The following is a 24,077-nucleotide window of genomic DNA, read 5'->3' as shown; positions in this document are numbered from 1 at the left end:
AACATTCACTATATGAAAGAATATATGTTCAAAGATTAGCGCCACATTTTCACGATTTTGCCAGAAAATAGCAGACCCATACAAGCTCGTAGCGCGCCACTCGGTGCCGCGCTATGAGCTTGTAGATCTGCTATATTTTTCAATGGCTAAAGTATAACATAATGCTTCAAAACACCAAAAGTGGGTCCTTCCAGTTTCCCGCCCAGAAGTGGAACCCTGGCATCCCTATTTTGAGGAGAAAACGTTTAGCCGGAAAAATAAACGAAGACAAAACAAAACAAACATATCGGACCTAAAGCTCTCGCGGACTACGTCGGGTATTTAACGAGACTCCAACAACACGACACTGACGATGGCTGCCGTCAAACATCAAACAGACAATTAAGGCTGTGAAGTTATCTGTGAAACCTGTGGAAAGAAGTTCAATCTGCAACACAATTCTATGCAATACTGTATAACTCTCTCTCTCTTCCTCTCTCTCTCTCCCTCTCTCTCTCTCTCTGTCGGCTAAGGATGTCAGAAGACGAATTAGGACTATAAGATTAAATGGTGTGTCATGCAAAAGACGATATATATATAAGACTATAAGACTGGAGGGGGGGGGAAAGAGGGGGTGGGGGGGGGGGGCCCTGGGGGACGCCCTGGTCAACAAGGTATATATATAAATATATGTAGTGACACTCACCCAGCAGCTATTTAAAGTTGTTCCGATGCGAATGCTCCGGAGCAACTCTCTCTCTGTGTGTCTCTCTCTCTCTCTCTCCCTCTCTCTGTCTGTCTCTCTCTCTCTGTCTCTCTCTCTCTCTTCCTGTCCTGTCCCTTCCTCTCTTCACCTCACCGTCCAGTGCATAGAGCACCACCACACCGCGCTACGCTGTCCGCCCCTGTGTGTGTGTGTGTGTGTGTGTGTGTGTGTGTGCCTGTGCCTGTGTGTGTGCCTGTGTGCCTGTGCGTGTTCATGAGTCAGTGAGACTGAACGTGACTCAAAAGTGTGACTTTGATGAGAGAGCGTGCGTGCGTGTCTGTGTGTGTGTGTGTGTGCGTGCATGCGTGCGTGTGCTATGTGTGCGTGCGTGCATGCATGCATGCGTGTGTGTGTGCGTGCATGCATGTGTGTGTGCTTGTGTGTGTGCGTGCGTGCATGCATGTGTGCGTGTGTGTGCGTGACCACACCCTCCGTGTGCAGCTGGTCAAACAGACAATAGAGGGAAATCCTTGTTTTTACTGGAGGTCACATGACCTACTGACCAGAGAGAGAGAGAGAGAGAGAGAGAGAGAGAGAGAGAGAGAGAGAGAGAGAGAGGAGGGGAGAGAGAGAGAGAGGGGGGGGGGGGGGGGAGAGGGACACTGACCAGGGTTTCATATAAATATTGAACCAATGAAAAGATGTCAACGAGATCACGTGACTGAATAATAACCTCATCGGAACGTTTCCTGAACAGTAACAGTTTGGAAAACATGTGACGTCCAAATATGGGCGACTGGTTCCTCTTCCTCACTGCCACAGAGGTTCTGAACGGGGTCAAATGGGGGGGGGGGGGGGGGGGGGCGTGGCCCTTGGACCGCGCCGTACTGGGTTTGAGGCCCTGAAAAGGACTCCTGGGGACCTTCATTGGCCGTTGATTTGGTTAAATATTAGGTCAAAAAGATGATGAAAACACAACAAAAAAAAACACGACATTGTTGCGAGAACGTGCGTGCTATGTGGGCCCCAGAACAATTACCGACCCAGGGGCCCTTATAGGGGGTTAATCCTAATCCGTCCCTGCAGGTTCTAAAGCAGTTGTTTTCAAACATTTTCATATCAAGGTCCATTGTTTATCTATTCAGCATTCTACCACCGTTTGATGACGTTTAGCCTCTCAGACCCATTTGAGCCACGGAACCACCGTTTGATGACATTTAGCCTCTCAGACCCATTTGAGCCACGGAACCACCGTCTGATGACATTTAGCCTCTCAGACCCATTTGAGCCACGGAACCACCGTCTGATGACATTTAGCCTCTCAGACCCATTTGAGCCACGGAACCACCGTTTGATGACGTTTAGCCTCTCGGACCCATTTGAGCCACGGAACCACCGTTTGATGACGTTTAGCCTCTCGGACCCATTTGAGCCACGGAACCACCGTTTGATGACATTTAGCCTCTCGGACCCATTTGAGCCACGGAACCACCGTTTGATGACGTTTAGCCTCTCGGACCCATTTGAGCCACGGAACCACCGTTTGATGACATTTAGCCTCTCGGACCCATTTGAGCCACGGAACCACCGTTTGATGACGTTTAGCCTCTCGGACCCATTTGAGCCACGGAACCACCGTTTGATGACGTTTAGCCTCTCAGACCCATTTGAGCCACGGAACCACCGTTTGATGACATTTAGCCTCTCAGAGACATAAAATATTTGTTATCGTTGGATAATATTTTGTCCACAATTCCACGATGTATTGAATGTTGTTTTCCTACAGAGACTTCCTACTTTGTTTTTTGTTTTTCTTTGTTTGTCATGTATATTATTTGTAGTTGTAGGCAAAATAAGCTAAATAATTAGCTTCAGTCTACACCTTTTTTGGTCATAGTCAATGTATCTTTATTTATGACGTATTCATAATGTATACCAAAATAAAACATTGAAAGTGAAAGTTGAAGTATCATAGGAGATACGTTATGTTGACCAAAATAACAACACTGTTTTCTCAACTCGCTGTTTCTCTGCCAGACATTACTCTATAAGCCATATCTCCACAACCGGTGGGTCAAACTGAACAACCGACGTGTCGATTTGAAGCTACGATTCAAAACGATCCAATGGCAGTCCCTCAGTCAAATGTCGTCACATCCGTGGCCTCGGCCTGGGGTCCATGGCGGGGTCAGAAGTCCTGCAGGATGGGCTCATGTCCCGTGTCCTTCAGGAACCTCAGCAGGTCTTGCGGGGTCAGCCCCATGGTGGCGCTGTTGGTCATGGGGTGGAAGTAGACCCTGTCATGTCCCCCGCTGACCAGGTCACTGTCCAGGACACACGTCACACTCTGCTCCTTGTCCAAGAAGAGAGCCAGCGCCGTCGCACATCCCTGACCCACCTGGGAGGACAAGAGGACACAACTATGAACACCTGGGAGGACAAGAGGACACAACTATGAACACCTGGGAGGACAAGAGGACACAACTATGAACACCTGGGAGGACAAGAGGACACAACTATGAACACCTGGGAGGACAAGAGGACACAACTATGAACACCTGGAGGACAAGAGGACACAACTATGAACACCTGGGAGGACAAGAGGACACAACTATGAACACCTGGGAGGACAAGAGGACACAACTATGAACACCTGGAGGACAAGAGGACACAACTATGAACACCTGGAGGACAAGAGGACACAACTATGAACACCTGGAGGACAAGAGGACACAACTATGAACACCTGGGAGGACAAGAGGACACAACTATGAACACCTGGAGGACAAGAGGACACAACTATGAACACCTGGAGGACAAGAGGACACAACTATGAACACCTGGAGGACAAGAGGACACATTTATGAACACCTGGGAGGACAAGAGGACACAACTATGAACACCTGGAGGACAAGAGGACACAACTATGAACACCTGGAGGACAAGAGGACACAACTATGAACACCTGGAGGACAAGAGGACACAACTATGAACACCTGGGAGGACAAGAGGACACAACTATGAACACCTGGGAGGACAAAGAGACAACTAGAAACACCTGGAGGACAAGAGGACACAACTATGAACACCTGGGAGGACAAGAGGACACAACTATGAACACCTGGAGGACAAGAGGACACAACTATGAACACCTGAGAGGACAAGAGGACACAACTATGAACACCTGAGAGGACAAGAGGACACAACTATGAACACCTGGGAGGACAAGAGGACACAACTATGAACACCTGAGAGGACAAGAGGACACAACTATGAACACCTGAGAGGACAAGAGGACACAACTATGAACACCTGGGAGGACAAGAGGACACAACTATGAACACCTGGAGGACAAGAGGACACAACTATGAACACCTGGAGGACAAGAGGACACAACTATGAACACCTGGAGGACAAGAGGACACAACTATGAACACCTGGAGGACAAGAGGACACAACTATGAACACCTGGAGGACAAGAGGACACAACTATGAACACCTGGAGGACAAGAGGACACAACTATGAACACCTGAGAGGACAAAGAGACAACTAGAAACACCTGGAGGACAAGAGGACACATCTATGAACACCTGGGAGGACAAGAGGACACAACTATGAACACCTGGGAGGACAAGAGGACACAACTATGAACACCTGGGAGGACAAGAGGACACAACTATGAACACCTGGAGGACAAGAGGACACAACTATGAACACCTGGAGGACAAGAGGACACAACTATGAACACCTGAGAGGACAAAGAGACAACTAGAAACACCTGGAGGACAAGAGGACACATCTATGAACACCTGGGAGGACAAGAGGACACAACTATGAACACCTGGGAGGACAAGAGGACACAACTATGAACACCTGGGAGGACAAGAGGACACAACTATGAACACCTGGAGGACAAGAGGACACAACTATGAACACCTGGAGGACAAGAGGACACAACTATGAACACCTGAGAGGACAAAGAGACAACTAGAAACACCTGGAGGACAAGAGGACACATCTATGAACACCTGGGAGGACAAGAGGACACAACTATGAACACCTGGGAGGACAAGAGGACACAACTATGAACACCTGAGAGGACAAAGAGACAACTAGAAACACCTGGAGGACAAGAGGACACATCTATGAACACCTGGGAGGACAAGAGGACACAACTATGAACACCTGGGAGGACAAGAGGACACAACTATGAACACCTGGGAGGACAAGAGGACACAACTATGAACACCTGGGAGGACAAGAGGACACAACTATGAACACCTGGAGGACAAGAGGACACAACTATGAACACCTGGGAGGACAAGAGGACACAACTATGAACACCTGAGAGGACAAGAGGACACAACTATGAACACCTGAGAGGACAAGAGGACACAACTATGAACACCTGAGAGGACAAGAGGACACAACTATGAACACCTGGAGGACAACAGTGTTAAATAGCTCTATATTGTGACAGTAATCATTGCTATAGAGTCAGTGTGTGTTCAGTAACAGTGTTAAATAGCTCTATATTGTGACAGTAATCATTGCTATAGAGTGTGTTCAGTAACAGTGTTAAATAGCTCTATATTGTGACAGTAATCATTGCTATAGAGTGTGTTCAGTAACAGTGTTAAATAGCTCTATATTGTGACAGTAATCATTGCTATAGAGTGTGTTCAGTAACAGTGTTAAATAGCTCTATATTGTGACAGTAATCATTGCTATAGTGTGTGTTCATTAACAGTGTTAAATAGCTCTATATTGTGACAGTAATCATTGCTATAGAGTGTGTTTCAGTAACAGTGTTAAATATCTCTATATTGTGACAGTAATCATTGCTATAGAGTGTGTTCCACTGACAGTGTTAAATAGCTCTATATTGTGACAGTAATCATTGCTATAGAGTGTGTTCAGTAACAGTGTTAAATAGCTCTATATTGTGACAGTAACAGTGTTAAATAGCTCTATATTGTGACAGTAATCATTGCTATAGAGTGTGTTTCAGTAACAGTGTTAAATAGCTCTATATTGTGACAGTAATCATTGCTATAGAGTGTGTTTCAGTAACAGTGTTAAATAGCTCTATATTGTGACAGTAATCATTGCTATAGAGTGTGTTCAGTAACAGTGTTAAATAGCTCTATATTGTGACAGTAATCATTGCTATAGAGTGTGTTCAGTAACAGTGTTAAATAGCTCTATATTGTGACAGTAATCATTGCTATAGAGTGTGTTCAGTAACAGTGTTAAATAGCTCTATATTGTGACAGTAATCATTGCTATAGAGTGTGTTCAGTAACAGTGTTAAATAGCTCTATATTGTGACAGTAATCATTGCTATAGAGTGTGTTCAGTAACAGTGTTAAATAGCTCTATATTGTGACAGTAATCATTGCTATAGTGTGTGTTCAGTAACAGTGTTAAATAGCTCTATAGTGTGACAGTAATCATTGCTATAGAGTGTGTTCAGTAACAGTGTTAAATAGCTCTATATTGTGACAGTAATCATTGCTATAGAGTGTGTTCAGTAACAGTGTTAAATAGCTCTATATTGTGACAGTAATCATTGCTATAGAGTGTGTTCAGTAACAGTGTTAAATAGCTCTATAGTGTGACAGTAATCATTGCTATAGAGTGTGTTCAGTAACTGTTAAATAGCTCTATATTGTGACAGTAATCATTGCTATAGAGTGTGTTTCAGTAACAGTGTTAAATAGCTCTATATTGTGACAGTAATCATTGCTATAGAGTGTGTTTCAGTAACAGTGTTAAATAGCTCTATATTGTGACAGTAATCATTGCTATAGAGTGTGTTTCAGTAACAGTGTTAAAAAGCTCTATATTGTGACAGTAATCATTGCTATAGAGTGTGTTCAGTAACAGTGTTAAATAGCTCTATAGTGTGACAGTAATCATTGCTATAGAGTGTGTTCAGTAACAGTGTTAAATAGCTCTATATTGTGACAGTAATCATTGCTATAGAGTGTGTTTCAGTAACAGTGTTAAATAGCTCTATATTGTGACAGTAATCATTGCTATAGAGTGTGTTTCAGTAACAGTGTTAAATAGCTCTATATTGTGACAGTAATCATTGCTATAGAGTGTGTTCAGTAACAGTGTTAAATAGCTCTATAGTGTGACAGTAATCATTGCTATAGAGTGTGTTCAGTAACAGTGTTAAATAGCTCTATATTGTGACAGTAATCATTGCTATAGAGTGTGTTCAGTAACAGTGTTAAATAGCTCTATATTGTGACAGTAACAGTGTTAAATAGCTCTATATTGTGACAGTAACAATGTTAAATAGCTCTATAGTGTGACAGTAATCATTGCTATAGAGTGTGTTCAGTAACAGTGTTAAATAGCTCTATAGTGTGACAGTAACAGTGTTAAATAGCTCTATATTGTGACAGTAACAGTGTTAAATAGCTCTATATTGTGACAGTAACAGTGTTAAATAGCTCTATATTGTCACAGTAACAGTGTTAAATAGCTCTATATTGTGACAGTAACAGTGTTAAATAGCTCTATATTGTGACAGTAACAGTGTTAAATAGCTCTATAGTGTGACAGTAATCATTGCTATAGAGTGTGTTCAGTAACAGTGTTAAATAGCTCTATAGTGTGACAGTAATCATTGCTATAGAGTGTGTTTCAGTAACAGTGTTAAATAGCTCTATATTGTGACAGTAACAGTGTTAAATAGCTCTATATTGTGACAGTAATCATTGCTATAGAGTGTGTTCAGTAACAGTGTTAAATAGCTCTATAGTGTGACAGTAATCATTGCTATAGAGTGTGTTCAGTAACAGTGTTAAATAGCTCTATATTGTGACAGTAATCATTGCTATAGAGTGTGTTCAGTAACAGTGTTAAATAGCTCTATATTGTGACAGTAATCATTGCTATAGAGTGTGTTCAGTAACAGTGTTAAATAGCTCTATAGTGTGACAGTAATCATTGCTATAGAGTGTGTTCAGTAACAGTGTTAAATAGCTCTATATTGTGACAGTAATCATTGCTATAGAGTGTGTTCAGTAACAGTGTTAAATAGCTCTATATTGTGACAGTAATCATTGCTATAGAGTGTGTTCATTAACAGTGTTAAATAGCTCTATATTGTGACAGTAATCATTGCTATAGAGTGTGTTCAGTAACAGTGTTAAATAGCTCTATATTGTGACAGTAATCATTGCTATAGAGTGTGTTCAGTAACAGTGTTAAATAGCTCTATATTGTGACAGTAATCATTGCAATAGTGTGTGTTCAGTAACGGTGTTAAATAGCTCTATAGTGTGACAGTAATCATTGCAATAGAGTGTGTTCAGTAACAGTGTTAAATAGCTCTATATTGTGACAGTAATCATTGCAATAGTGTGTGTTCAGTAACGGTGTTAAATAGCTCTATAGTGTGACAGTAATCATTGCAATAGTGTGTGTTCAGTAACGGTGTTAAATAGCTCTATATTGTGACAGTAATCATTGCTATAGAGTGTGTTCAGTAACAGTGTTAAATAGCTCTATAGTGTGACAGTAATCATTGCTATAGTGTGTGTTCAGTAACAGTGTTAAATAGCTCTATATTGTGACAGTAATCATTGCTATAGAGTGTGTTCAGTAACAGTGTTAAATAGCTCTATATTGTGACAGTAATCATTGCTATAGAGTGTGTTCAGTAACGGTGTTAAATAGCTCTATATTGTGACAGTAATCATTGCTATAGAGTGTGTTCAGTAACAGTGTTAAATAGCTCTATATTGTGACAGTAATCATTGCTATAGAGTGTGTTCAGTAACGGTGTTAAATAGCTCTATATTGTGACAGTAATCATTGCTATAGAGTGTGTTCAGTAACAGTGTTAAATAGCTCTATAGTGTGACAGTAATCATTGCTATAGAGTGTGTTCAGTAACAGTGTTAAATAGCTCTATATTGTGACAGTAATCATTGCTATAGAGTGTGTTCAGTAACAGTGTTAAATAGCTCTATATTGTGACAGTAATCATTGCTATAGAGTGTGTTCAGTAACGGTGTTAAATAGCTCTATATTGTGACAGTAATCATTGCTATAGAGTGTGTTCAGTAACAGTGTTAAATAGCTCTATATTGTGACAGTAATCATTGCTATAGAGTGTGTTCAGTAACGGTGTTAAATAGCTCTATATTGTGACAGTAATCATTGCTATAGAGTGTGTTCAGTAACAGTGTTAAATAGCTCTATAGTGTGACAGTAATCATTGCTATAGAGTGTGTTCAGTAACAGTGTTAAATAGCTCTATATTGTGACAGTAATCATTGCTATAGAGTGTGTTTCAGTAACAGTGTTAAATAGCTCTATATTGTGACAGTAATCATTGCTATAGAGTGTGTTCAGTAACATTGTTAAATAGCTCTATATTGTGACAGTAATCATTGCTATAGAGTGTGTTTAGTAACAGTGTTAAATAGCTCTATATTGTGACAGTAATCATTGCTATAGAGTGTGTTTCAGTAACAGTGTTAAATAGCTCTATATTGTGACAGTAATCATTGCTATAGTGTGTGTTCAGTAACAGTGTTAAATAGCTCTATATTGTGACAGTAATCATTGCTATAGTGTGTGTTCAGTAACAGTGTTAAATAGCTCTATATTGTGACAGTAATCATTGCTATAGTGTGTGTTCAGTAACAGTGTTAAATAGCTCTATATTGTGACAGTAATCATTGCTATAGTGTGTGTTTAGTAACAGTGTTAAATAGCTCTATACTGTGACAGTAATCATTGCTATAGTGTGTTCAGTAACAGTGTTAAATAGCTCTATAGTGTGACAGTAATCATTGCTATAGAGTGTGTTCAGTAACAGTGTTAAATAGCTCTATAGTGTGACAGTAATCATTGCTATAGAGTGTGTTCAGTAACAGTGTTAAATAGCTCTATATTGTGAAAGTAATCATTGCTATAGAGTGTGTTCAGTAACAGTGTTAAATAGCTCTATATTGTGACAGTAATCATTGCTATAGAGTGTGTTCAGTAACAGTGTTAAATAGCTCTATATTGTGACAGTAATCATTGCTATAGAGTGTGTTCAGTAACGGTGTTAAATAGCTCTATATTGTGACAGTAATCATTGCTATAGAGTGTGTTCAGTAACGGTGTTAAATAGCTCTATATTGTGACAGTAATCATTGCTACAGAGTGTGTTCAGTAACAGTATTAAATAGCTCTATATTGTGACAGTAATCATTGCTATAGAGTGTGTTCAGTAACAGTGTTAAATAGCTCTATATTGTGACAGTAATCATTGCTATAGTGTGTGTTCATTAACAGTGTTAAATAGCTCTATATTGTGACAGTAATCATTGCTATAGAGTGTGTTCAGTAGCAGTGTTAAATATCTCTATATTGTGACAGTAATCATTGCTATAGAGTGTGTTCAGTAACAGTGTTAAATAGCTCTATAGTGTGACAGTAATCATTGCTATAGAGTGTGTTCAGTAACAGTGTTAAATAGCTCTATATTGTGACAGTAATCATTGCTATAGAGTGTGTTTAGTAACAGAGTTAAATAGCTCTATATTGTGACAGTAATCATTGCTATAGAGTGTGTTCAGTAACAGTGTTAAATAGCTCTATATTGTGACAGTAATCATTGCTATAGTGTGTGTTCATTAACAGTGTTAAATAGCTCTATATTGTGACAGTAATCATTGCTATAGAGTGTGTTCAGTAGCAGTGTTAAATATCTCTATATTGTGACAGTAATCATTGCTATAGAGTGTGTTCAGTAACAGTGTTAAATAGCTCTATAGTGTGACAGTAATCATTGCTATAGAGTGTGTTCAGTAACAGTGTTAAATAGCTCTATATTGTGACAGTAATCATTGCTATAGAGTGTGTTCAGTAGCAGTGTTAAATATCTCTATATTGTGACAGTAATCATTGCTATAGAGTGTGTTTCAGTAACAGTGTTAAATAGCTCTATAGTGTGACAGTAATCATTGCTATAGAGTGTGTTTCAGTAACAGTGTTAAATAGCTCTATATTGTGACAGTAATCATTGCTATAGAGTGTGTTTCAGTAACAGTGTTAAATAGCTCTATATTGTGACAGTAATCATTGCTATAGAGTGTGTTCAGTAACAGTGTTAAATAGCTCTATATTGTGACAGTAATCATTGCTATAGAGTGTGTTCAGTAACAGTGTTAAATATCTCTATATTGTGACAGTAATCATTGCTATAGAGTGTGTTCAGTAACAGTGTTAAATAGCTCTATATTGTGACAGTAATCATTGCTATAGAGTGTGTTTCAGTAACAGTGTTAAATAGCTCTATATTGTGACAGTAATCATTGCTATAGTGTGTGTTCAGTAACAGTGTTAAATAGCTCTATATTGTGACAGTAATCATTGCTATAGTGTGTGTTCAGTAACAGTGTTAAATAGCTCTATATTGTGACAGTAACAGTGTTAAATAGCTCTATATTGTGACAGTAACAGTGTTAAATAGCTCTATATTGTGACAGTAATCATTGCTATAGAGTGTGTTCAGTAACAGTGTTAAATAGCTCTATATTGTGACAGTAATCATTGCTATAGAGTGTGTTCAGTAACATTGTTAAATAGCTCTATATTGTGACAGTAATCATTGCTATAGAGTGTGTTCAGTAACAGTGTTAAATAGCTCTATATTGTGACAGTAATCATTGCTATAGAGTGTGTTCAGTAACAGTATTAAATAGCTCTATATTGTGACAGTAATCATTGCTATAGAGTGTGTTCAGTAACAGTGTTAAATAGCTCTATATTGTGACAGTAATCATTGCTATAGAGTGTGTTTCAGTAACAGTGTTAAATAGCTCTATAGTGTGACAGTAATCATTGCTATAGAGTGTGTTCAGTAACAGTGTTAAATAGCTCTATATTGTGACAGTAATCATTGCTATAGAGTGTGTTCAGTAACAGTGTTAAATAGCTCTATATTGTGACAGTAATCATTGCTATAGAGTGTGTTCATTAACAGTGTTAAATATCTCTATATTGTGACAGTAATCATTGCTATAGTGTGTGTTCAGTAACAGTGTTAAATAGCTCTATATTGTGACAGTAATCATTGCTATAGAGTGTGTTTCAGTAACAGTGTTAAATAGCTCTATATTGTGACAGTAATCATTGCTATAGAGTGTGTTCAGTAACAGTGTTAAATAGCTATATAGTGTGACAGTAATCATTGCTATAGTGTGTGTTCAGTAACAGTGTTAAATAGCTCTATATTGTGACAGTAATCATTGCTATAGAGTGTGTTTCAGTAACAGTGTTAAATAGCTCTATATTGTGACAGTAATCATTGCTATAGAGTGTGTTTCAGTAACAGTGTTAAATAGCTCTATATTGTGACAGTAATCATTGCTATAGAGTGTGTTTCAGTAACAGTGTTAAATAGCTCTATATTGTGACAGTAATCATTGCTATAGAGTGTGTTTCAGTAACAGTGTTAAATAGCTCTATATTGTGACAGTAATCATTGCTATAGAGTGTGTTCAGTAACAGTGTTAAATAGCTCTATATTGTGACAGTAATCATTGCTATAGTGTGTGTTCATTAACAGTGTTAAATAGCTCTATATTGTGACAGTAATCATTGCTATAGAGTGTGTTCAGTAGCAGTGTTAAATATCTCTATATTGTGACAGTAATCATTGCTATAGAGTGTGTTCAGTAACAGTGTTAAATAGCTCTATAGTGTGACAGTAATCATTGCTATAGAGTGTGTTCAGTAACAGTGTTAAATAGCTCTATATTGTGACAGTAATCATTGCTATAGTGTGTGTTCAGTAACAGTGTTAAATAGCTCTATATTGTGACAGTAATCATTGCTATAGAGTGTGTTCAGTAGCAGTGTTAAATATCTCTATATTGTGACAGTAATCATTGCTATAGAGTGTGTTCAGTAACAGTGTTAAATAGCTCTATAGTGTGACAGTAATCATTGCTATAGAGTGTGTTCAGTAACAGTGTTAAATAGCTCTATATTGTGACAGTAATCATTGCTATAGTGTGTGTTCAGTAACAGTGTTAAATAGCTCTATATTGTGACAGTAACAGTGTTAAATAGCTCTATATTGTGACAGTAACAGTGTTAAATAGCTCTATATTGTGACAGTAACAGTGTTAAATAGCTCTATATTGTGACAGTAACAGTGTTAAATAGCTCTATATTGTGACAGTAACAGTGTTAAATAGCTCTATATTGTGACAGTAATCATTGCTATAGAGTGTGTTCAGTAACAGTGTTAAATAGCTCTATATTGTGACAGTAACAGTGTTAAATAGCTCTATATTGTGACAGTAATCATTGCTATAGTGTGTGTTCAGTAACAGTGTTAAATAGCTCTATATTGTGACAGTAATCATTGCTATAGTGTGTGTTCAGTAACAGTGTTAAATAGCTCTATATTGTGACAGTAACAGTGTTAAATAGCTCTATATTGTGACAGTAACAGTGTTAAATAGCTCTATATTGTGACAGTAACAGTGTTAAATAGCTCTATATTGTGACAGTAACAGTGTTAAATAGCTCTATATTGTGACAGTAACAGTGTTAAATAGCTCTATATTGTGACAGTAACAGTGTTAAATAGCTCTATATTGTGACAGTAATCATTGCTATAGAGTGTGTTCAGTAACAGTGTTAAATAGCTCTATATTGTGACAGTAATCATTGCTATAGTGTGTGTTCAGTAACAGTGTTAACTAGAACTGCACTCTGCCGAGTGCATACTTGCTTGTTGCACACTAGTAGGCCATAAATGGCCTACTAGTGCGCAAGCAGAGCGCGCAAGTACTTTCGACCGCTGGAAACTATCACATCTCAGTATCTCTGTGAAGGAACATTTGAAATGTATAATCATTACGTGTAACTATTTGCTACCTAACTACTTTTTTACAGAAGTATACAGAAGTATACAGAAGATTAGCAGTATACTGTGGTTACTTGGTTCCAAAAAGTGAAGCCAAGTTTTTTCAACCGTAAGTCTGTGCCTGGTTTGCTGGGACCAGTTACAACATTACGTCATCGTTGAGAACTGGGACCAGAGTACACGGTGTGTATATGTATGACTAGCTCTCAGTGATGACGTAAGAGATATGGTCATCTGTGTAGTCTGGTCCCAGCAGACCAGGCACAGATTTACAAACTACAAATCACATTACAACTACATACAGAGTATGTAGTTGTAATTTGATTAGCAGTATACTGTGGTTACTTGGTTCCAAAAAGTGAAGACAAGTTTTCTTCAACGGTAAATCTGTGCCTGGTTTGCTGGGACTAGTTACAACATTACGTCATCCTTGAGAGAGTACATGGTGTGTATATGACGTAATGTTGTAACTTGTAACTTGTAACTAGTCCCAGCAAACCAGGCACAGACTGTATGTAGTTGTTCTAGTTACAGAGTATGTAGTTGTAATTTGATTAGCAGTATACTGTGGTTACTTGGTTCCAAAAAGTGAAGACAAGTTTTCTTCAACGGTAAATCTGTGCCTGGTTTGCTGGGACTAGTTACAACATTACGTCATCCTTGAGAGAGTACATGGTGTGTATATGACGTAATGTTGTAACTTGTAACTTGTAACTTGTAACTAGTTACAACATTACGTCATATACACACCATGTACTCTCTCAAGGATGACGTAATGTTGTAACTAGTCCCAGCAAACCAGGCACAGATTTACCGTTGAAGAAAACTTGTCTTCACTTCGAAGAGACCAAGCGAAACGATTACTTGCGCGCTCTGCTTGCGCAAGTAAATAGCTCTATATTGTGACAGTAATCATTGCTATAGTGTGTTCAGTAAACAGTGTTAAATAGCTCTATATTGTGACAGTAATCATTGCTATAGTGTGTGTTCAGTAACGGTGTTAAATAGCTCTATATTGTGACAGTAATCATTGCTATAGTGTGTGTTCAGTAACGGTGTTAAATAGCTCTATATTGTGACAGTAATCATTGCTATAGAGTGTGTTCAGTTAAAAGTGTTAAATAGCTCTATAGTGTGACAGTAATCATTGCTATAGTGTGTGTTCAGTAACAGTGTTAAATAGCTCTATATTGTGACAGTAATCATTGCTATAGAGTGTGTTCAGTAACAGTGTTAAATAGCTCTATATTGTGACAGTAATCATTGCTATAGAGTGTGTTCAGTTAAAAGTGTTAAATAGCTCTATAGTGTGACAGTAATCATTGCTATAGTGTGTGTTCAGTAACAGTGTTAAATAGCTCTATATTGTGACAGTAATCATTGCTATAGAGTGTGTTCAGTAACAGTGTTAAATAGCTCTATATTGTGACAGTAATCATTGCTATAGAGTGTGTTCAGTAACGGTGTTAAATAGCTCTATATTGTGACAGTAATCATTGCTATAGAGTGTGTTCAGTAACAGTGTTAAATAGCTCTATATTGTGACAGTAATCATTGCTATAGAGTGTGTTCAGTAACAGTGTTAAATAGCTCTATAGTGTGACAGTAATCATTGCTATAGAGTGTGTTCAGTAACAGTGTTAAATAGCTCTATAGTGTGACAGTAATCATTGCTATAGAGTGTGTTCAGTAACAGTGTTAAATAGCTCTATATTGTGACAGTAACAGTGTTAAATAGCTCTATATTGTGACAGTAATCATTGCTATAGAGTGTGTTCAGTAACAGTGTTAAATAGCTCTATATTGTGACAGTAATCATTGCTATAGTGTGTTCAGTAACAGTGTTAAATAGCTCTATATTGTGACAGTAATCATTGCTATAGAGTGTGTTTCAGTAACAGTGTTAAATAGCTCTATATTGTGACAGTAATCATTGCTATAGAGTGTGTTCAGTAACAGTGTTAAATAGCTCTATAGTGTGACAGTAATCATTGCTATAGAGTGTGTGTTCAGTAACAGTGTTAAATAGCTCTATAGTGTGACAGTAATCATTGCTATAGTGTGTTTCAGTAACAGTGTTAAATAGCTCTATAGTGTGACAGTAATCATTGCTATAGTGTGTGTTCAGTAACAGTGTTAAATAGCTCTATATTGTGACAGTAATCATTGCTATAGAGTGTGTTCATTAACAGTGTTAAATAGCTCTATAGTGTGACAGTAATCATTGCTATAGAGTGTGTTCATTAACGGTGTTAAATAGCTCTATATTGTGACAGTAATCATTGCTATAGAGTGTGTTTCAGTAACAGTGTTAAATAGCTCTATATTGTGACAGTAATCATTGCTATAGTGTGTGTTCAGTAACAGTGTTAAATAGCTCTATATTGTGACAGTAATCATTGCTATAGAGTGTGTTTCAGTAACAGTGTTAAATAGCTCTATATTGTGACAGTAATCATTGCTATAGAGTGTGTTCAGTAACAGTGTTAAATAGCTCTATAGTGTGACAGTAATCATTGCTATAGAGTGTGTGTTCAGTAACAGTGTTAAATAGCTCTATAGTGTGACAGTAATCATTGCTATAGAGTGTGTTCAGTAACAGTGTTAAATAGCTCTATATTGTGACAGTAATCATTGCTATAGTGTGTTTCAGTAACAGTGTTAAATAGCTCTATAGTGTGACAGTAATCATTGCTATAGTGTGTGTTCAGTAACAGTGTTAAATAGCTCTATAGTGTGACAGTAATCATTGCTATAGAGTGTGTTCAGTAACAGTGTTAAATAGCTCTATATTGTGACAGTAATCATTGCTATAGAGTGTGTTCAGTAACAGTGTTAAATAGCTCTATATTGTGACAGTAATCATTGCTATAGAGTGTGTTCATTAACGGTGTTAAATAGCTCTATATTGTGACAGTAATCATTGCTATAGAGTGTGTTCATTAACGGTGTTAAATAGCTCTATATTGTGACAGTAATCATTGCTATAGAGTGTGTTCAGTAACGGTGTTAAATAGCTCTATATTGTGACAGTAATCATTGCTATAGTGTGTGTTCAGTAACAGTGTTAAATAGCTCTATATTGTGACAGTAATCATTGCTATAGAGTGTGTTCAGTAACAGTGTTAAATAGCTCTATATTGTGACAGTAATCATTGCTATAGAGTGTATTCAGTAACAGTGTTAAATAGCTCTATAGTGTGACAGTAATCATTGCTACAGAGTGTCATCAATCGTTGCTATTTTCACCTTGAGTGTTTCCAACATGGCCGCCTCGTCAGCGAAGCGCAGGTTTCCACTGCCCACGCCCAGCTTCTTGGCCAGATCGTTAAGATTCACCTGCAAAGAATGAGCCAATTAAGCTCTTAACGAGCTTTATCTCTATATATAAGTATTTTTCTCTTTTTTATTATTATTATTATTTTTTTTAATTATCATTATTATTATTTTTACTCTGTTTGTTTTTGTTTTTTAATGTTTTTTTGATTTTACCCCTTTTTAAGTTGTTTATTAATTATTTCTGTGAACATAACCATGTGATCCCTTTCTTTGTATCTTTGTACTAGCCTAGCCCCTACCCTAAGATTCTAACTATTGGAACAAGAAAGCCACAGTTTTGAAGGAAGTGGGTCCTAGACAGGGCTTGACGCTTAGCTCATGGATGCATGCATGATAGACAGACTATCCGTTTTATCCTGCTGTTCTATCATGGGATATTCGATGCAGGGCAAGATGCTCGATTGTGAATTAAATTGTAACATTCTCTTTGGCTTTGACTACTTCAGACAGAACATCTGACACACAGCTACAGTAGACTATTAATTTACTAAGCTGGTAACTTACTCAGCTGCCTACCGTTGCTCGTTAAGCAGGTCACACAATGGATATGGACCACTGATATTTATCCAGCCAGGACGGTGATTACGTATCATTCATGCTGTGCAACACATGCTTTTGTAAGCGACGCTAAGGATTGTTTTGATCGATAATAATCCGTCATGTGCGTGCGCGAGTGCACTCTTTATTTGTGCGTGCAGCCGTGCACAGTGTTTTCTCCCACGTTTGGTTAAAAGTTGGCGTTCGAACTTTACAAATAAGTTTAGTATTCAACGTGTCGGGGACGCTATCATGAACTCGTATGACTGACTCACATCTTAATGACACCCTCAGACTGGCAATCACTAAATATGAACCAGATTTCAAAACGCTTGCAGATAAAGTGCAGTCACAGCAGTCTCATTAAAGGTGGGCTGACCCTGAGAGTATGTCACCATATCTGTGCAAATATATATGGTCATGTTATGCCTATGTCATTTGAACATCTGCCAATGTGAATATTCATTGAAATGAGAAACAAAATATTGTGCTGTAAAAGCAATTCATGTCCTTTGCATTTTGTTTTATTTAAAAAAAACTCAAAGAAGTTTATTTGTATTTCTGTCCTAATATTATATATACTAATTTTATTTCTAATACATTTGTCTTAATATTATTTGACATTGATAATATAACTTACTATAAGTATTTATTCTAATTCAAGCTTTAGTCTTTGTGTGGATGTGTGCACATGCATTGAGCCTGTCAGAAATAGCAAAAAAACAAGTGTTTTTTCTAACACGTTTTAGTGGTAGATCTTGGCTTACAATTGGGAATAAAATGGGCTCTTGGGCTTGAAAAGGTTGGTTACCACTGGTCTAGATGATCTGTTAATATTTGAATAATAATAATAATAATAATAATAATAATAATAATAATATAATATATATAATAATGTAACAGACTTGCCGTCTAATCATACTTTTACTTCTACTCCACTACATCTCAGAGCCAAAATGTGTACTTTTCTTTTACGTCACTACAATTATTTGAAACTTTGAACGTTACTTTGGAGATTTTTAACCCTATTCATTTCGGCCATTTGAAAATAGCCGATCTAAACTTGAACTTGTGAAACGGGCACATTCTGCACAACGACTACTTTCACTCTGAGTACTTGTACCACAACGAGTACTTTCACTTTGAGTACTTGTACCACAACGAGTACTTTCACTTTGAGTACTTGTTACCTGTCTGTCGTGGCGTGCAGACACCAGGTAGAGGCCTTTCTTCTTCTTGTCCTTCAGAAACAGGTTCTTGGTGACGGCACCGCTCAAACCCTCCAGGTGAGGCATCATCTCCTCCACCGTGAAGACCTGGGGGGGGGGGGGGGGGGGGGAACAATGTGAAAAGGGTGACATTTCTTCTTATATATTGTATAATATATAATATAGTATAGTATGTATAGTTGACAATAGATACTCCACTGTTACGTTCTTAGTTTATACATGATTCATGATAACTACTTTTTATATATGTCATGTATTGCCATGCTTTTGTTTTTGCTTAAATGTAAGTCGCTCTGGATCAAGAGTGTCTGCTAAATGCCTAAATTGTAAATTGTATCTTAGTTGTATACTCAACCTATTGGTTTTATACCTGTATATGTTGTTTGTATCTCAGTTATGTACTCAACCTCAACCTCCTCCATCAAAGAACAGATCCATTCGTCCAAACTCCAAAGCAAACTTTCTTTAGTTTCGCTAGTGTGCAGTAAAGATGTTTGTCTGACTAGATAGATAGATACTTTATTTGTCCTTTCGGAAATTTGTTTTGTGCACAGCAGTCATCAGGATATACATAAAACATATGCAAACAAACAGATCACATGACAGTACATAGACAATAAAGAAACAGTGCCAACAGAAGGCCACCAGTCATGGGCCCAATCCCAATTGCCTCCCTCAAGCCCTGAGCCCTGGACCCTCATTGACTTTAATGACGTCAGCTGTAAGTGCTTGAGGGTGAGAGGCTGCAAGGGCTCCACATTGTTGTGAAATAAATGGGACAGCACTTTGAAGATGAGTCCGCCATTCATGAGTCCATGACACTTTATAAAAACTCTCCATATTCACAGCCAGTGCCTACCTACATGCTTTTTTGGCCTATTTATACATGTCTATCATGTCTATTTTTTATATAACTAATTTTCATATTTAAATGATTGACGTTTGGAGGATCCCCCTCATTCCCCTGGTAACGCTATGAACTGTGGGTAATTTCTTTGCTAAAGTCAGCCCAAAGTCAGCATCGACGCTGACTTTGGCAGAGGGCACATAAAGGGGCGGGGCTGAGCCCTCACTGACTTACCCATTTCAAACGGGACGTCCCTCAAGCCCTCGCAGACTTCACATGAACGCGCAGCTAAGTCAGTGAGGGCTCATTGAGTCAGCAAGGGAGTGGATTGGGATTGGGCCATAGTTCCAAGAGGCGTCACATCACACTGTATGCACGGAACTGAGACGGGGCCTGCTTGTTCATAAGTCCTATACTTATGGGAACAAACGATCTTGAGGCCCTAGCCTGCAGGGAAGGTACCATAATGTACCGTCGCCCTGATGGTCAAAGATGGTATTGCTTGTGTAATGGGTGTGTGTTGTCCCTAGTAACAGCTTTCCCCTTCCTGAGTACCCAACGGGTATCATACATTGAGGTCATACTCTCTAATCGTACCCCAGATATTTTGCGGGACACGCTGATGATTTTATGGAGTTTGTTCTTATTATTAACCAATGACAATGAGCCATACCAGGAAACTAAACTAAATGTCAGTGCACTCTCCACAAAGGATCGATGAAAAAGTGCCATGATATTTTTTTTCAACTATTTTAAGTGTACTTTTGTGTTTGTGTCTAAAACTCTCATACACTATTTAACAATCATGTCAGTTGTTGTGTGTGCATGCCGCGATGCGCACATGCACGCGCATGCACAAGCGTGCACGTGCACACGTGACGTCATTATAACGCTGTGGTAGCAGTAAAAAAACACCATGAACACCTATAGGCCTATATATTAATACATTCATATTTCATATCATTGTTTTGAATCTGTATTTAGTACAGATCTGACATCACATTATACTGCTGTGCTGGGCAGGAGGAGGAGAGGAGGTATGCAGCACACTCTAGTGGCGACTGGGAGTCACTGCAGGCATGTGTGGAGTTGAACGCGTGTCAGTTTGTAAACACCGTGGGAATGTGTCTCCTGTGTCAGTACAGTACAGTACAGTACAGTACAGTACAGTACAGTACAGTACAAGCCTAGGGAACACAACGGTTATTTAAAGCATTTATTTTGAAGTACACTATCGTAAACACGGGTTTCTTCTCGGTGGTATAAACTTGACACAACTCGGAGCTAGTGGACCTACAACAAGCATGGTGTGTGACGTGTGTGTGTGTGTGTGTGTGTGTGTGTGTGTGTGTGTGTGTGTGTGTGTGTGTACGGTACCGCTGGATGCTCCACGCAGGTCGTCTGTATGTCCAAACCGTCCAGATGTTTCTGCAGCTCGGCGCGCAGCTCCCTCTGATCCGCCATGTTGGACCAACCGTCCGGATCGGAGACCAAGGCTGGCTGAAGAAGGAAAGGACGGACGCACGGCAGGCTACAGTTGGAAGGATCGAGGCTATACACTTTTTATGCTTTTTACTTTTTTAATTTAGTTTTAATGCTTTTTTTTTAAACATAATTATGTAGTCTATGGTCGTTTAGATTCGTTTTTATTTGTGGGAAAAAACTGTTTTAATTAGTTTTTTTTGTTTCTGTTATATGTTCAGGTGCAAGTCTAAAATGAAACTAAAAATGTGATCATTTCAGATGACTGAAACTCAATGTAATTTTATAATTTTAAAACTAATGACTAAAACAAAATAACAAGGTAATGTGCTGTCCAATCTCCACATGTATTTAATTGCCGATCTACAAGCTCGCAACTACTGCACCTGACCTATCCTTCTCCAACATACTCCTTGGAAGTGTGTATGTAAACACTATTCTCCCTGCATGAAGCAACACTGCCACCTACTGGAGCAGATGTGTCCGTGGGAAGAGGAGACAGACAGACAGACAGACAGACAGACAGACAGACAGACAGACAGACAGACAGACAGACAGACAGACAGACAGACAGACAGACAGACAGACAGACAGACAGAATATCCTACCACTCCATACAAATAATCTGTTAAAAAAATAGTTACATGTTTTATTTAAATTAACTTGAAATTTAGCTGATGGGATATTTTAACAATATTTATCTGTGTAACTGAATGAACTAAATGTAAAACCTCAACTCCCACAATTCCAAATGTTTGTCAGGGTGTGAGGGGGGGGGGTCCTTATTTTAAAAATCACACCCATGTGAAGTGAGAGCATCATATGATCTTACAAGATCGAGGAGGGAATTCGCTGAGCAGCTATTTAAATGTTCCCTTTTTCAATGTTGCTATGATTAGGTGATGTAATGATGATGTAATGAGTATAGGTGATGTAATGATGATGTAATGAGTAGGTGATGTAATGATGATGTAATGATTAGGTGATGTAATGATGATGTAATGATTAGGTGATGTAATGACGATGTAATGATTAGGTGATGTAATGATGATGTAATGATTAGGTGATGCAATGATGATGTAATGATGATGTAATGATTAGGTGATGTAATGATGATGTAATGATTAGGTGATGTAATGATGATGTAATGATTAGGTGATGTAATGATGATGTAATGATTAGGTGATGTAATGATGATGTAATGATTAGGTGATGTAATGATTAGGTGATGTAATGATGATGTAATGAGTAGGTGATGTAATGATGATGTAATGAGTAGGTGATGTAATGATGATGTAATGAGTAGGTGATGTAATGATGATGTAATGAGTAGGTGATGTAATGATGATGCAATGAGTAGGTGATGTAATGATGATGTAATGATTTTTTCGACCTAGCTTTTAATCAAACCCAGTTTAATTCCCAACCTTTCGTTTTAGAGCACCTCTTAGTAATAATAATAATAATAATAATAATAATAATAATGTTATATTCATATGTACCCATTTGACATTGACGTATTGATTTTATTTCATTGTATTGCTGTTGCTGTATGTTCTTTCTTGACTTGTATACAGCACTTTGGTCGATGACAGTCGTTTTTAAATGTGCTTTATAAATAAAGTTTGATTTGATTTGATTATTATATTGACTATAATAATAATAATATTAATAATACATTTTATTTATAAGTCCCCCCTTTCAGGGGACTCAACGTCGCCGTATACAACAAGTTAAAACACAGTTAAAGACAGTTAAAAACAGTTAAAACAGAGTTAAAAGCAAAAGCAGGCAATGTCTAAAACTATAATGGCACTGTTTTCATTTATTGAACTTGTTTACAATAGGGTCCACATCAAAACAACGGGCCTACAACAAATATATATATATATATACTGTACCTTGGATTATATTAGTTCATGTTGTGTCAACTTGTGCGTAAACATATATCGATTTCCAAAGCAGTTGACCTGCAATCCCACCTCCAGTTGTCGAGGGAACGCCTTTTCAAAGGTCTCAAATCTGACTATAGCAGAAGTCAGACTCAGACTTGTCTTTACTTAGTGTCTTAGAGCCCTGAAGCTCATACAGGCCATCGCTGTTAAAGTCTAAAAGGTGCTAAGAAGGAATACAAAAAAATAAAAAAATAAAATCATTGGACTTGTATAAAGAAAACAAATCTGTTGTCTTCATCACGTCTGCGTGCTGCGGTTAATGTATGGGTTCTCCAGCAGGTGGCGGTATTGAGGGAAGTTGTCCAGCAGGAAGCGCGGGGCATACATGGGCTCCCCCCGGTGGCTGGGAAGACAATTGCACGTGGATCCGTCGAACCAGCCTCCGGTCCGGACCAGGTCTTTGATGTAGCCCAGATCCCTCTTCTCCGGGTAGTCGCCCCAGCGCGGGAAGTCTCCGTTCTGAGCCGAAACTGAACACATATTATATTAGATCGCACTGCGCCCGTCTCACAACAGGTAAGGGCTAGTAATAATAATAATAATAATAATAACAAAAATAGGACAGAACACCTAGCTTATATTGGATTCCTTCCAAGCTGAAACACCAGGAACAATGCCAGCCAGCGAAGTGGACCTGACTGCCTACCGACCACAGCTCCACCTGCCTGCCACTGTATAGGTAGAGAGAGAGAGAGAGAGAGGTTAACACTATCAGCGCCCCCTGCTCTTCTCATGCAGGTTTCACAACAAGCGGGGGCGTGGCTGGGGCGATGCGATGATCAGAAATCACTGTTTACATCTGAACTAAAACAACAACTTTGGAGGATTCAAAGAAAGCAACAAAGAAATGACATTGAGTGGATCCTTATGGGAGGCGCGCGCGCATTGTTCCTCACGATGGGAAGAACACAGGCGCTGTCTAGCAGCCTACTGACCTACTGACCCACCTGCCAGTGAGGAGCCCCCACCGGGAGGACGTACTGTTGTATCCTATACTGACGTTGTGTATGTCTTGAAGACAGACAGACCGACAGACCGACAGACCGACAGACCGACAGACAGACAGACAGACAGACAGACAGACAGACAGACAGACAGACA

General features: G+C 38.7%; 2 protein-coding genes across 4 annotated transcripts in view; both read right to left on the bottom strand.

Annotated features, from left to right (window-relative positions):
• Positions 1–2,576: 2,576 nt before the first annotated feature.
• prorsd1 (prolyl-tRNA synthetase domain containing 1) lies at positions 2,577–21,009 on the bottom strand. Its single transcript, XM_080771738.1, has 4 exons — positions 20,917–21,009; positions 18,654–18,779; positions 16,837–16,926; positions 2,577–3,083 (listed from the first exon to the last, which is right to left on the bottom strand). Exons 1-4 carry the CDS (start codon positions 21,001–21,003, stop codon positions 2,874–2,876), a joined length of 513 nt encoding a protein of 170 aa, XP_080627864.1. The 5' UTR covers positions 21,004–21,009; the 3' UTR covers positions 2,577–2,873.
• Positions 21,010–23,132: 2,123 nt separating this feature from the next.
• The window catches only part of LOC308320989 (beta-1,4-mannosyl-glycoprotein 4-beta-N-acetylglucosaminyltransferase-like), a 21,954-nt gene continuing 21,009 nt past the window's right edge, over positions 23,133–24,077 (bottom strand). For 2 of the 3 annotated variants that reach the window (XM_080771748.1, XM_080771746.1), the window contains exons 9-10: positions 23,547–23,647; positions 23,133–23,446 (exon numbers count right to left, since the gene is read on the bottom strand). In XM_080771748.1, the coding sequence (XP_080627874.1) occupies positions 23,214–23,446; positions 23,547–23,647 (334 nt within the window). In that variant the 3' untranslated portion in view covers positions 23,133–23,213. The remainder of the gene's footprint in view (positions 23,447–23,546; positions 23,648–24,077) is intronic. The other variant, XM_080771747.1, reaches the window with a different exon arrangement.

Source organism: Protomyctophum bolini (assembly GCF_963924005.1).
Source record: "Protomyctophum bolini genome assembly, chromosome: 9".
NCBI lineage: Eukaryota > Metazoa > Chordata > Actinopteri > Myctophiformes > Myctophidae > Protomyctophum > Protomyctophum bolini.
The sequence above is the reverse complement of the archived record's forward strand: the minus strand, read 5'-3'. Positions and strand labels throughout refer to the sequence as shown.

What these genes read in the sequence shown, in the direction of transcription:
- prorsd1 (XM_080771738.1), bottom strand. Translation starts at nt 21,003, where the DNA reads ATGGCGGATCAGAGGGAGCTGCGCGCCGAGCTGCAGAAACATCTGGAC. An exon ending in CCTGCGTGGAGCATCCAGCG is followed by an intron (nt 18,780 to 20,916) that starts GTACCGTACACA and finishes CCCCCCCCCCAG; the next exon opens with GTCTTCACGGTGGAGGAGAT. An exon ending in CTGCACGCCACGACAGACAG is followed by an intron (nt 16,927 to 18,653) that starts GTAACAAGTACT and finishes CATTCTTTGCAG; the next exon opens with GTGAATCTTAACGATCTGGC.